The sequence below is a fragment of the Tachyglossus aculeatus genome, chromosome 2 (genome assembly GCF_015852505.1).
Source record: "Tachyglossus aculeatus isolate mTacAcu1 chromosome 2, mTacAcu1.pri, whole genome shotgun sequence".
In the NCBI taxonomy this organism is placed as follows: domain Eukaryota; kingdom Metazoa; phylum Chordata; class Mammalia; order Monotremata; family Tachyglossidae; genus Tachyglossus; species Tachyglossus aculeatus.
Genome location: NC_052067.1, coordinates 168,521,385 through 168,537,155, shown reverse-complemented (window position 1 = coordinate 168,537,155; position 15,771 = coordinate 168,521,385). Strand labels below are relative to the sequence as shown.

General features: G+C 43.0%; 1 protein-coding gene across 1 annotated transcript in view; it reads right to left on the bottom strand.

The window, feature by feature from the left end:
- The window catches only part of SOX5 (SRY-box transcription factor 5), a 583,674-nt gene that overhangs the window by 129,143 nt on the left and 438,760 nt on the right, over positions 1 to 15,771 (bottom strand). Inside the window, exon 8 of the mRNA XM_038741985.1 lies at positions 2,874 to 2,965. Within this exon, the coding sequence (XP_038597913.1) occupies positions 2,874 to 2,965 (92 nt within the window). The remainder of the gene's footprint in view (positions 1 to 2,873; positions 2,966 to 15,771) is intronic.

Below are 15,771 nucleotides of genomic sequence, written 5' to 3'. Positions count from 1 at the left end.
CGGTATGAGACGGTGTCTATCTTGGGAAGCAGCGTGGCCTAGTGGATAAAGAAAGGGCCTGGGACTCAGAAGATCATGGGTTCTAATCCCGACTCTGCCACTTGTCCGCTGTGTGATCTTGGACAAGTCATTTTACTTCTCTGTGCCTCAGTTACCTCATCTGGAAAATGAGGATTGAGATTCTGAGCCCCATGAGGGACAGGGACCGCATCCAAGCTAATTTGCTTGTATCTATCCCAGTACGTAATACAGTGCCTGGCACATAGTAAGCGCTTAACGGATACCATAATTATTGCCACATATAATAATAATAATGATAATAATAATTTTGGTATTTGTTAAGTGCTTACTAGGTGCAAAGCACTGTTTTAACCACTGGGGAGGATACAAGGTGATAAGGTTGTCCCACGGAGGGGCTCACAGTCTTCATCCCCATTTTACAGATGAGGTAACTGAGGCCCAGAGAAGTGAAGTGACTTGCCCAAAGTCACACAGCTGACAATTGGCGGAGCCGGGGTTTGAGCCCATGACCTCTGACTCCAAAGCCTGGGCTCTTTCCACTGAGCCACGCTGCTTCTCTACATCTTTCCTCTGACCTGGAATTCCCACCCCTTCCACACCTGACAGGCCATTACTCTCCCGCACCTTCCAAACCACATCTCTTCCCAGTTAATTAAGCCCTCATTTCCCCCACTCCCTCTCCCTTCTGAGTCGCCATCACACTTGGATCTGTCCCCTTAAGCACTGAAATTCACATCATCCTCCGTGCCCCAGTACTTACTTACATACATATCTGTAATTGATTTGAAATAATGTCTGTCACCCCTCTAAGGCTAAAAGCTCTTTGGGGAGAGGAAACACGTCAGTCAACCCTGTGGCATTGTACTCTCCCAAGCCCCTAGTGCTCTGCACATATTAAGCTCTCAATAAATAGCATCAACTGATTGATTATTGAGTTACCATAAGAATTATTACTACTGATATTTGTTGAGTGCTTGCAATAGCAGAACACTGTACTAAGCACTTGGGAGAGTACAGTAGAATAGAGTTAGCAGACACAGTTATTTAGCAGGCACTTTACCTGCCCACATGATTTTACAATCTAAAGGGAGTTTAGCAATTCTCAAGCACTGTGGCCTCATGGATAGAGTGTGGGCTTGGTAGCAGAGGAACTGGGTTCTAAAACTAGTTTCATCACTTGTCTGCTTGGGCTAATCGTTTAACTTTTCTGTGCCTCAGTTCCCTCATCTGTAAAATGGGGATTAAGCCCCATGTGGGACTGTGTCCAACCTGATGATCTTGTATCCACCCCAGTGCACAGAACCGTGCCTGGAACATAGAAATCGCATGGCTTAGTGGCAAGAGCCCAGGCTTGAGAGTCAGAGATCATCAGAGTACTTAGTACAGTGCTAAGTGTACTAAGTGTACAGTGTACTAAGTGTACAGTGTACTAAGCAGTACACTGCTTAAGTGCTCTGCACACAGTAAGCGCTCAATAAATACAATTGATTGATTGATCAGAGTCAGAGAAGCAGCGTGGCTCAGTGGAAAGAGCCCGGGCTTGGGAGTCAGAGGTCATGGGTTCAAATCCCAGCTCTGCCGCTTGTCAGCTGAGTGACTTTGGGCAAGTCACTTAACTTCTCTGTGCTTTGCACATAGTAAGAGCTTAATAAATGCCATCATTATTATTATCTGTGCCTCAGTTACCTCGTCTGTAAGTTGGGGATTAAGACGTGAGCCCCACATGGGACAACCTGATCACCTTGTATCCTCTCCAGCACTTAGAACAGTGCTTGGCACATAGTATGCACTTAACAAATGCCATTATTATTATTATTATTTATTATTATGGGTTCTAATCCCAGCTCCACCACTTGTCTGCTGTGTGACCTTGGGCAAGTCACTTCACTTCTCTGGGCTTCAGTTACCTCATCTGTAAAATGGGGATTGAGACTGTGAGCCCCACGTGGGACAACCTGATTACCTTGTATTTACCCCAGCACTTAGAACAGTGCTCAGCACATAGCAAGTGCTTAACAAATGCCATAATTATTATTGTTATTATTACTAACACCATTAAAAAACAAAACAAAACACAGACCCTGTCCACATGGGGCCCACAGTCTTAATCCCCATTTTACAGACATAGTCACTGAGGCACAGAGAAGTTAAGTGATTTGTTCAAGGTTGCACAGCAGGCCAGTGGCCAAGCCAGAATCACAACCCAGGTCCTTCTGAGTCCCAAGCCCATCCCCTATCCACCAGGCCCCCACTGCGTTGATGCTAACTATATCGTGTTCGATGGGTGCGAAATTAAGTCCCAAGCCAACATTCCCTGTGAGGTGGAAACACCGCAAGAGAAACAAAACAATCCACGCTCCAGTTAAAGGAAAGACAAATTGAGGCTCATAATAATAAAAATAATTATAACAATAATAATAATAGCATTTATTAAGCACTCATTATGTGCAAAGCACCGCTCTAAGCTCTGGGGAGGTTACAAGGTCAGCAGGTTGTCCCACGGGGGGGCTCACGGTCTTAATCCCCATTTTACAGATGAGGGAACTGAGGCCTAGAGAAGTTAAGTGACTTGCCCAAAGTCACACAGCTGACAATTGGCGGAGCGGGGATTTGAACCCGTAATCTCTGACTCCAAAGCCCGGGCTCTTTCCACTGCGCCACGCTGCTTCTCCTAAAAATTGATCGAAGGAGTAGGAAAGGAGAGCCATCCAAATGGGACGGGAGAGGGTGTGCCGGTAGAAGAAGAAGAAATAAACCGAAATAATCTCCCCTACCTCGTGCGCCGACAGAGGAGAAAACTGTTTGCCCTCTTTACTTAACCTTTGGCTCTGCCGCTTTGTGTCCAGACTTACCTGCAGTTGGAGCGGACTTAAACCCGGGGTAGCCGTGGCGGCAGCAGCGGCTGCCATGGTAGTTGGAATCAGCTGAACAGGGTAAGGGTCACCTAAGTAAGAGAATAATACGGGCGTCAGCACCTTTTATCTACTCTCCACCTGCAAATTAAACTCCTGCATTCACTCTTTCCAACAGGCTTCTTTTGTGGGCCTTGCTGAGAGTTAATGAAAAGCCGTATTGTGCAGCCTTTTACTAACACTCTTCACAATTCTGGCCGGGAGAGAGGATTGTGCATAAAAGGCACAAGCAATTAAGGCGGAAACCGCATCCTTTTTTCATGATGTATTTAGGGAAATGGGGGAAAAAAGAAGTGCGCATTGATCAGAGCGCTGCACTTCATAGATGTACGTTAAAAGAAAAAAAAAGCACCACACAGAAATCACACTATGACTTTGATAAGATCGCCCCAGAAGAAGCACAAATTTACCGTCTTAGCCAGCGTCCGAACTTAACCGACTTCAGTGTTAACAGACTGAACTTTGCAAACACTAAACCGTGGATTTTACGCAGGAGAAGAGTTAGGCTTCTGATTGCTATATAAACCCTTTAATAAAACAACATTCTCATGTATTTCCTCTCGTGTTGACAAAATTGCAATCCCTCAACTGAATTTCAAAGGAAAGAAAGAGGCTCGGATGATTCCACTGAAATGCTCCTTTTTTAATTTCCCAATTTGATGCAAATGATTCCAACGTTACTCATTTCACAAGAAAGGCATCCTTTCGAAAAGGCTCGATGAGAAATAGGAGTCAAGTCTTTAAAAAGTGATTTCTCACTGCTTCTCAGAGACAGAATTGAGGTGAAGTTGCATTACCAGTTGAAAATTTTTGAAAAGCATTACATCCCTAACCCAAGCGGATGCATATCTGAAAACTTTCCACTCAATTAATGCAGGTCATGGGGCCATTTGTTCTTGCCCCGATATTTGCTAACAGATATGATTAGCGTGGAAGAGTATTGGCCATTTGAAAGAAGGCTGTGGTGGGTACAGAATTATTCACAAGGTGCATAATTTAAACGTTTCCTCCAGCTTAGTGCTTTCCTTCAGCCATTTGATTAAAGCGCATTCAAGGTCACGTAAACATGATGTATGAACTTCCTGGATATTGTACCAGGAGTTCTGGGAAATTCTGTACAATAAATGTTGATGGTAATAAAAACTGTAAATGCTGCTGAGGAAACAAGTTAAAAACATAATAGAAATTACACCGATAAAATCCGTGTGCCATTAACTTCTGAAATCCCTCTATCTGACCACAATCTCCTCACCTGCTGCTCCCCACAAATCTATCCTTTCCCCGCAGTGAATGCCAGTCGATTCACCTGCACAAATTCTTTCAAGTAATCATGCCCCAATTTAATAATTATAATGTCTTATGGTATTTGTTAAGCGCTTACTCTGTGCCAAGCACTGTTCTAGACGCTGTTAGATCGAGGTTATCAAGTTAGACACAGCCCCTGTCCTGCAAGGGGCTCACAGTCTAGGGAAGAAGGAATGAGATGTAATCCCCACTGTACAGATGAGGAAACTGAGGGACGGAGAAGTTAAGTGACTTGCCCAAGGTCACACAGCATACAATCGGCAGAGCAAGGATGAGAATGCAGGTCCTCTGATTCCTCCAACATTTCATTCATTCATTCATTCAATCATATTTATTGAGCACTTACTGTGTGCAGAGCACTGTACTAAATGCTTGGGAAGTACAAGTTGGCAACATATAGAGGAGGTCCCTATCCAACAGTGAGCTCACAGTCTAGAAGGGGGGACAGACAACAAAACAAAACATATTAACAAAATAAAATAAATAGAATAAATATGTACAAGTAAAATAGAGTAATAAATATGTACAAACATATATACATATATACATTTAATCATGTCCAAACTGCCATCCCTCGACACACAAATCAACACCCTCAACCACACCAGTTTTTCTGATCTCAACTCATCCCTTCATCCATCTCATATTATTATTATTATTATTATTATTATTATTATTGTTATTATTATTATTATTATTATATTTGTTAAACACTTACTATACTCTTCCTCCCTTCAAGGCCCTGCTGAGAGCTCACCTCCTCCAGGAGGCCTTCCCAGACTGAGCCCCTTCTTTCCTCTCCCCCTCGCCCCCCTCTCCATCCCCCCGTCTTACCTCCTTCCCTTCCCCACAGTACCTGTATATATGTATATATGGTTGTACATATTTATTACTCTATTTATTTATTTATTTATTTATTTATTTTACTTGTACATTTCTATCCTACTTATTTTATTTTGTTGGTATGTTTGGTTCTGTTCTCTGTCTCCCCCTTTTAGACTGTGAGCCCACTGTTGGGTAGGGACTGTCTCTATGTGATGCCAATTTGTACTTCCCAAGCGCTTAGTACAGTGCTCTGCACATAGTAAGCGCTCAATAAATACGATTGATTGATTGATTGATTGATTGATTGATATGCACAAGGCACTGTTCTAAGTGCTGGGGTGGCTTCAAGCAAATTGGGGTGGACACAATCCCTGTCTCACATGGGGCTCACAGTCTTAATCCTCAGTTTCCAGATGAGGTCACTGAGGCCCAGAGAAGTGAAGTGACTAGCCCAAGGTCACCCAGCAGAAGAAGGGCAGAGACAGGATTAGAACCCAGGACCTGTTGACTCCCAGGCCAGTGGTCTTTCCACTGGGCCACGGTGCTCCTTCTACCACTAACCCTCAGCCCTGAATCCCTCCACAGTCGGCTGCCTTTGGCCCTGTACATGAGCTGTAGAGCGCTGCTGGCGAAAATACCAGTTTCAGGCTGACCTTGTCATCCTTGCCTGCTTTACCTCTGTTCTCTCTTCTGCTTGGCCACATCATTTCTTCACCCTATCGATGCCTATGACAATTGCCCTCTCCGGTTCTTTCAGATGTTTCACTCCGTCCCGCAACCCTCTCCACCCTGGCCCCCACCACTCTTCCCAGACTGAGCCCCCTTTTTCCTCTCCTCCTCCCCATCCCCCCTACCCTACCTTCTTCCCCTCCCCAGAGCACCTGTATATTTATTTGTACAGATTTATTACTCTATTTATTTTACTTGTACATATTTACTATTCTACTTATTTTGCTAATGATGTGCATTTAGCTTTAATTCTATTTGTTCTGACAACTTGACACCTGTCTATTTGTTGTCTGTCGCCCCCTTCTAGACTGTGAGCCCGTTGTTGGATAGGGACCATCTCTATATGTTGCCAACTTGCGCTTCCCAAGCGCTTAGTACAGTGCTCTGCACACAGCAAGCGCTCAATAAATATGATTGAATGGATGAATGAATGAATCTCTTGTCCCTTGTCCTCATGTGGGAAAGGGACTGTGTCCAACCTGATTTGCTTGTACCCACCCCAGTTCTTATCTGAAACTTAGTAAGCGCTTAAATACAAAAAAGATAATAATGATAATAATACCCTCTCCACTTCCATCCCCATCCCTCCTTCCCTCCTTGACCCCCATCTTCAATCTTTCACTCTCCAGTGATTTCTTCCCCACTGCTTCCGAATCTGAGTTCTATTCCTGGCTCCTCCACTTCAGAATGATGGTACTTGTTAAGCACTTACTATGTGCCAGGCACTGTACTAAAGCTGGAGTAGATACATGCGCATAAATACAAAAAAGATAATAATGATAATAATACCCTCTCCACTTCCATCCCCATCCCTCCTTCCCTCCTTGACCCCCATCTTCAATCTTTCACTCTCCAGTGATTTCTTCCCCACTGCTTTCAAATCTGGGTTCTATTCCTGGCTCCTCCACTTCAGAATGATGGTACTTGTTAAGCACTTACTCTGTGCCAGGCACTGTACTAAAGCTGGGGTAGATACGTGTCTGCTGTGTGACCCCGGGCAAGTCACTTAATTCTCTGGGCCTCAGTTATCTTGGCTTCAAAATGGGGATTAAGACTGTGAGCCCCTTGTGGGACACGGCCTGTGTCCAACCTGATTAGCTTGTATCTACCTCAGGATTTAGTACAGTGCCTGAAACTGTTAGCACTTAACAAATACCATAAACCCCCACCAAAACAAATGAACAACAAAACAAAATTATTCTCATGTCTCCCCATCCTAAAAAAAACCCTCCCTTGACCATTGCTCCCTCGAGTTAAGGCTCCGTCTCCCATCTATCATTCCTCTCCAGCTCCTTGAGAGAGTTGTCTGTTCCCACCACCTCCTCCAATTCTGTCCATGAGCCTTTCCAATCTGGCGTCTTTCTCCTGCAATCCACAGTAACCTCCCTCTCAAAGATCACCGATGACCTCCTTCTTGCCAAATCCAATGGTTTCCTAATCTATCCTAATCCTCCTCAACCTCTCGGTTGCCTTTGACATTGTGAACCACCCCCTTCTCCTCAACAGGTTATCTAACCTTGGCTTCACTGACTCTCTTCCTCTCCCCCTCGTCCCCCTCTCCATCCCCCCCATCTTACCTCCTTCCCTTCCCCACAGCACCTGTATATATGTATATATGTTTGTACATATTTATTATTCTATTTATTTATTGATCTATTTATTTTACTTGTACATATCTATTCTATTCATTTTATTTTGTTAGTATGTTTGGTTTTGTTCTCTGTCTCCCCCTTTTAGATTGTGAGCCCACTGTTGGGTAGGGACTGTCTCTATATGTTGCCAACTTGTACTTCCCAAGCACTTAGTACAGTGCTCTGCATACAGTAAGTGCTCAATAAATACGATTGATTGATTGATTGATTGATTTTCTCTCCTGGTTCTCCTCTTATCTCTCTGGCTGCTCATTCTCATTCTCTTTCTATCTCTCTCACCACTCATTCTCAGGTTCTTTTGAGGGCTCCTCCACCATGTCCTACCATGGCACGGTGGATAGCGCAAGAGCTCGGAAATCAGTAAGTCACAGGTTTTAATCACTAAGCAGCGTGGCTCAGTGGAAAGAACCTGGGCGTGGGAGTCAGAGGTCATGGGTTCTAGTCCCAGCTCCGCCACTTATCGGCTGTGTGTCTTTGGGCAAGTCACTTAACTTCTCTGTGCCTCAGTTACCTCATCTGTAAAATGGGAATTAAGATTGTAAACCCCACATGAGACAACCTGATCACATTGTATCCCCCCAGCGTTTAGAACAGTGCTTTGCAAATAGTAAGCTCTTAACAAATGTCATTATTATTATTATTATTAAAATGGGGATGAAGTCTGTGAGCCCCATGTGGGACAACCTGATTACCTTGCATCTACCGCAGCACTTAGAACAGCGCTTGGCATGTAGTAAATGCTTAACAAAAACCATGATTATTATTATTATCCAAGCTCTGCCACTGGTCTGCTATGTGAGCTTGAGTCACTTCACTGACCCGGGCCTCAGGTTACCTCATCTGGAAAATGGAGATTGAGACTTTGAGCTCCACATGGGTCAGGGACTGTGTCCAACTCGATTTGCTTGTATCCATCTCAGTACATCTAGACTGTGAACCCGCTGTTGGGTAGGGGCCGTCTCTATGTGTTGCCGACTTGTACTTCCCAAGCACTTAGTACAGTGCTCTGCACACAGTAATCAACCAATCAATCGTATTTATTGAGCGCTTACTGTGTGCAGAGCACTGTACTAAGTGCTTGGGAAGTACAAGTTGGCGACATATAGAGACGGTCCCTACCCAACAGTGGGCTCACAGTAAGCGCTTTATAAATATGATTGAATGAATGAATACCTAGTGCAATGTCTGGCACATAGTCAGAGCTTAATGAATACTATTATTATTATTATATATTATATAATAGAAGAAGAAGAAGAAGAAGAAGAAGAAGAAGAAGAAGAAGAAAGAAGAAGACGAAGAAGAAGGAGGAGGAGGAGGAGGAGGAGGAGGAGGAGGAAGAAGAAGAAGAAGAAGAAGAAGAAGAAGAAGAAGAAGAAGAAGAAGAAGAAGAAGAAGAAGAAGAAGAAGAAGAAGAAGAAGAAGAAGAAAGAAGACGAAGAAGAAGGAGGAGGAGGAGGAGGAGGAGGAAGAAGAAGAAGAAGAAGAAGAAGAAGACAGAAGAAGACGAAGAAGAAGGAGGAGGAGGAAGAGGAGGAGGAGGAGGAGGAAGAGGAAGAAGAAGAAGAAGAAGAAGAAGAAGAAGAAGAAGAAGAAGAAGAAGAAGAAGAAGAAGAAGAAGAAGAAGAAGAAGAAGAGGAAGAAGAAGAAGAAGAAGAAGAAGAAGAAGAAGAAGAAGAAGAAGAAAGAAGAAGACGAAGAAGAAGGAGGAGGAGGAGGAGGAAGAAGAGGAAGAAGAAGAAGAAGAAGAAGAAGAAGAAGAAGAAGAAGAAGAAGAAGAAGAAGAAGAAGAAGAAGAAGAAAGAAGAAGAAGAAGAAGGAGAAGAAGAAGAAAGAAGAAGAAGAACAAGAACAAGAAGAAGAACAACTGTGGGTGTCCCTCAGGGCTCAGTTCTGGGTCTCCTACTATTCTCCATCCACACGCAGTCCCTCGGAGAACTCATTCGCTCCCATAACTACCGTCTCTAGGCAGACGATTCCCACATCTCCATCTCCATCTTCTCTGCCGTCTTGTATTTCTTCTTGCCTTTAGGACAGGTCTACTCGGATTTGCCACCGACGCCTTAAACTTAGCATGCCCAAAACAGAACTCCTCATCTTCCCACTCAAACCCTGTCCTCTCCTCACATTCCCATGGCTGTAGACAGCAAGCCCTTAACCCTGGCATTCCCCTCTAAATAGCTCCCACTCAACCCACATACTCGATCTGTCACCAAGTCCTGTCGGCTCTTCTTTCTCAACCCAGCAAAGATCTGCTCTGAAGTCTCCATCCAAACTGCGACCACCCTGATCCAAGCATTTATCCAATCCCACCTTGATTACTGGGAGGTAGAAGCATGAGAAGCAGCGTGGCTCAGTGGAAAGAACCCGGGCTTTGGAGTCAGAGGTCATGGGTTCGAATCCCAGCTCCGCCACATGTCTGCTGTGTGACCCTGGCCAAGTCACTTCACTACTCTGTGCCTCAGTTCCCTCATCTGGAAAATGGGGATTAAAACTGTTACCACCCCCCCCCACCCCCCCCGGGACAACCTGATCACCTTGTAACCTCCCCAGTGCTTAGAACAGTGCTTTACACATAGTAAGTGCTTAACAAATACCAATAATAATATTATTATTATTATTATTATTATTATAGAGCCCAGGCCTGGGAGTCAGAAGGTCATGGGTTCTAATCCCGGCTCCACCACTTGTCTGCTGTGTGACCTTGGGTAAGTCACTTCACTTCTCTATTCCTCAGTTCTCTCATCTGTAAAATGGGGATGGCGACTTATATGTTGCCTATGTTACTTATGTGTTGCCAACTTGTACTTCCCAAGTGCTCAGTACAGTGCTCTGCACACAGTAAGCGCTCAATAAATACAATTGAATGAATGAATGAATGACTGTGAGCCCCATGTGGGACAGGGACTGTGTCCAACCTGATTTGATTGGAGTCATTCATTCAATTGTATTTATTGGGTGCTTACTGTATACTTTTTGTATTGGACGTTTATTGTACCAACCCCAGCACTTAGTACAGTTCTTGGTCCATAGTGAGTGCTTAACAAATACCATAATTATTATTATCAATCAATCATTCAATCATATTTATTGAGCGCTTACTGTGTGCAGAGCACTGTACTAAGCGCTTGGGAAGTACAAGTTGGCAACATATAGAGATGGTCCCTACCCAACAGTGGGCTCACAGTCTAGAAGGGGGAGTCAGAGAACAAAACAAGACAGATTAACAAAATAAAATAAATAGAATAGATATGTACAAGTAAAATAAATAAATAAATAGAGTAATAAATATGTAAAAACATATATACATATATACAGAGAAGTTAAGTGACTTGCCCAAAGTCACAGAGCTGACAATTACTACTATCAGTCTCCCTGTTGAAGTCCCAGCCTTCTGTCCCTTCCTTCTACAGTCCATACAACACTGTCCTGCCCAGATTATTTTTCTAAAAACCCGTTCAGCCCGTGTTTAGAACTTTCAGTGGTTGCACATTCACCTCCATGTAAAGGAGAAACTTCTTACCACTGGCTTTAAAGAACTCTATGACCTCCCTCCCTCCTATCTTACTCCGCTGATTTACTACTACAAAACAGCATATTACAGCACCATCATCATCATCATCATCATTCATATCTATTGAGCACTTACTGTATGCAGAGCACTGTACTAAGCGCTTGGGAAGTACAAGTTGGCAACATATAGAGACAGTCCCTACCCGACAGTGGGCTCACAGTCTAAAAGGGGGAAAATCCACACTCAAACTTGAGCTTGCCTTTGTAGCTGCCCTCACCCCATTCAGTCATTCAATCGTATTTACTGAGCACTTACTGTGTGCAAAACACTGTACTAAGCCCCATCCTGCCTCAGCCTAATTTCTCTTCCCTCCATGTCATGTTTGCCCTTTGATTCGCACCCTTTATTCACCCCAGGCTCAGCCCCACACCAGGCAGCGTGGTTCAGTGGAAAGAGCCCGGTCTGGGGAGTCAGAAGTCATGGGTTCTAATCCCGGCTCTGTCACTTCCCAGCTGTGTGACTCTGGGCAAGTCACTTCACTTCTCTGTGCCTCAGTGACCTCATCTGTAAAATGGAGATTAAAACTATGGGTCCCATGTGGGACAACCTGATAACTTTATATCAATCAATCAATCAATCAATCGTATTTATTGAGCACTTACTATGTGCAGAGCACTGTACTAAGCGCTTGGGAAGTACAAATTGGCAACACATAGAGATAGTCCCTACCCAACAGTGGGCTCACAGTCTAAAAGGGGGAGACAGAGAACAAAACCAAACATACCAACAAAATAAAATAAATAGGATAGAAATGTACAAGTAAAATAAATAAATAAATAAAATATGTACAACCATATATACATATATATAGGTGCTGTGGGGAAGGGAAGGAGGTAAGATGGGGGGATGGAGAGGGGGACGACTTTTCTGTGCCTCAGTGACCTCATCTGTCACATGAAGATTAAGACGATGGGTCCCATGTGGGACAACCTAACAACTTTATATCTCCCCACTTCTCTGTGCCTCAGTGACCTCATCTGTAAAATGGGGATTAAGACTGTGAGTCCCACGTGCGACAACCTGATAACCTTGTGTCTCCCCCAGTGCTTAGGCCAGTGCTTGACACATAGTAAATCCTTAATAAATACCATTATTATTAGATTACTAGATCATTATTAGATTTAAATTCATTATCATATTTAAATCTGTAATTTATTTTAATGTCCTTCTCCCCCTCTGGACTGTAAGCTCCTTGGTGGCAGGGAACAATTCTACCAACTCTGTTATATTGGACTTCTTCTAGACTGTGAGCCCGCTGTTGAGTAGGGACTGTCTCTATGTGTTGCCGACTTGTACTTCCCAAGCGCTTAGTACAGTGCTCTGCACACAGTAAGCACTCAATAAATACGATTGATTGATTGATTGATTGATTGACTTTTCCAAGCACTTAGTACAGTGCTCTGCACAAACTAGGGGCTCAGTCATTATGACTGATGGGTTGATTGAAACTGAACCCGTGAAATTAGGAAATGAAAAAGTTAAAGTTCATCTGAAAATACCAACTCAACCAAGATTCATACACTAAGAGAAGCAGCCTGGCTCAATGGAAAGAGCATGGGCTTGGGAGTCAGAGGTCATGGGTTCAAATCCCAGTTCCGCCAATTGTCAGCTGTGTGACTTTGGGCGAGTCACTCAACTTCTCTGTGCCTCAGTTACCTCATCTGTAAAATGGGGATTAAGACTGTGAGCCCCCTGTGGGACAACCTGATTGCCTTGTAACCTCCCCTGCGCTTAGAACAGTGCTCTGCACATAGTAAGCGCTTAATAAATGCCATCATTATTATTATTATTATTATTATTCTCTGTGTCTCAGTTACCTCATCTGTAAAAGGGGGATGAAGACTGTGAGCCCCACGTGGGACAATCTGATCACCCTGTATCCTCCCCAGCGCTTATAACAGTGCTTTGCACATAGTAAGTGCTTAACATTCATTCATTTATTCAGTCATACTTATTGAGCGCTTACTGTGTGCAGAGCACTGTATTAAACTCTTGGGAAGTACAAGTTGGCAACATATAGAGACAGTCCCTACCCAACAACGGGTTCCATCATTATTATTATTATTACTAAGCTAATTCAAACAACGGATCAGTGATATTTTCTGAACGTCTACTTTATGCAGAGCACAGTACCGAGTTCTTGGGAGGATACAACAGAGTATACAATCCCTGCCCTCAAGGAGCTCCCAGTTGATTTTTTTCTCTTAGTACAGCGTGTAGAAAGTTGTGCTGAGTGGTTGGGAGAGTACGGTAGAGTTAGTAAATGATCCCTGCCTTGAATGAGCTTACTGTCTTCTGTGTGCAGATCCTGAATTAAGTACTTGGGGGGGTATAAAACTATTGGTTGACATGATCCCTGCACTCAAGGAGTTTACATGGTATAACGGATAGAGCATGGGCTCGGAAGTCAGAAAGTTGTGGGTTCTAATCCCTACTGAGAGCTCACCTCCTCCAGGAGGCCTTCCCAGACTGAGCCCCTTCCTTCCTCTCCCCCTCGTCCCCCTCTCCATCCCCCCATCTTACCTCCTTCCCTTCCCCACAGCACCTGTATATATGTATATATGTTTGTACATATTTATTACTCTATTTTCTATTTATTTATTTTACTTGTACATATCTATTCTATTTATTTTGTTTTGTTAGTATGTTTGGTTTTGTTCTCTGTCTCCCCCTTTTAGACTGTGAGCCCACTGTTGGGTAGGAACTGTCTCTATATGTTGCCAACTTGTACTTCCCGAGCACTTAGTACAGTGCTCTGCACACAGTAAGCGCTCAATAAATATGATTGATTGATTGATTGCTTGCTCTGCCACACCTCTGCAGTGTGACCTTGAGCGAGTCACTAAGCGTCTCTGGACCTCAGTTACCTCAACTCTAAAATAGGGATTGAGACTGTGAGCCCCTCATGGGACAGGGACTGATTCCAACCCAATTTGCTTGTATCTTCCCCCGGGCTTAGTACAGTGCTTGGCACATAGTAAGCGCTTAACAAATACCATATTATTATGATTATCATTTTCTCCCTTCATCACGGAGGTGCTAATTCTGGGTCTGCCATTCACCTGCTGTTTGACCCTGAGAGGGTCATTTAACTTCTCTGTGCCTCATTTTCCTCACACCTGTTGTCCCTCCTACATAAACTTTGAGATCCATGTGGGTCAGAGACTGAATTGTATCTACACCAGTGATTAGTACAGGACTTGACACATAGTAAACACTTAATAAATACCAGAATAATAGTAGAAAGATCATGGAAGAAGTTTGAAGGCCTCACTAGACTGTAAACTCCTTGAGAGGACAGATTGTGTCTACACAGTCTATTGTACTGAACTCTACTAAGAATTCAGTACAGTGCTCAGCACACAGTAAATACTCAGTAAATACGACTGACTGATTTTTTAAATGGTATTTGGTAAAATACTACTGCAATGTGGTTCAGTGGAAAAAGTACAGGCTTTGAAGTCAGAGGTCATGGGTTCAAATCCCGGCTCTGCCACTTGTCAGCTGTGTGACTTTGGGCAAGTCACTTCACTTCTCTGTGCCTCAGTTACCTCATCTGTAATAATAATAATAATAATAATAATAATAATAATAATAATAATAATAATAATAACTATAATGGCATTTCTTAAGCGCTTACTATGTGCAAAAGACTGTTCTAAGCGCTGGGGAAGTTACAAGGTCATCAGGTTGTCCCACAGTGGCTCACAGTCTTAATCCCCATTTTACAGATGAGGTAACTGAGGCCCAGAGAAGTGAAGTGACTTGCCCAAAGTCACACAGCTGACAGCTGGTGGAGCCGGGATTTGAACCCATGACCTCTGACTGCAAAGCCCGGGCTCTTTCCACTGAGCCACACTGCTTCTCTAAAATGCTTCTGTAAAATGGGGATTAAGATTGTGAGCCCCCCAGGGGACAACCTGATCACCTTGTAACCTCTCCAGCGCTTAGAACAGTGCTTTGCACATAGTAAGCACTTAATAAATGTCATTATTATTATTATTATTATTATCATTATTATTATTATTATTATTGTTATCATTATTATTATTATTATTATTATTCTCTGTGCCTCAATTCCCTTATCTGTAAAATGGGGTTGAAGACTGTGAGCCCCATATGGGACAACCTGATTACCTTGTATCCACCTGCCTCCACCCCCCAGTGTTTAGAACAGTGCTTGGCAAATAGTAAGCACTTAACAAATGCCATCATTATTATATGTTCAGCATTTTAGCAATTTACGTACAAAACTCAGCATTTTAGCAATTTATGTGGCATTTTAAAAAATGCCAGGAAGTGAAAAGAGACTAGTGGGGAAAAACATTGCTTCCAAGCAGCTATGGTAAAGAGAAAATCCTCTGAATTTTTCGACTTTACCTTTACTTTATTCTTATAAGAATATGTTCATTTATTTGCTGAAGAAAGGGAAATATATTCTATTTTGTTTTTTTATGAATAAGAGGAGTAGGAAAGGATTGATAAAATTAAAAAAGGCCTGTAAACACGTATCTTCAAAATGAAACAGGTAAATCCTATTTAATTAGCATTCAATTAATTTGATGGAAGTTTATTAAAGCAATTCTAGTTACGCCAGAAGTAACTTAATCTCAAATGCGAAAAACCTTCTATGGATTTATATACAGTGCATATATGTGCATTCATACATTCATTTATGTACTTCTGAGTATAAGTATTTATGTAGATTAGCACCAAAGGAATTCATCAGTGACTTATAACTACATTATTTAACTGA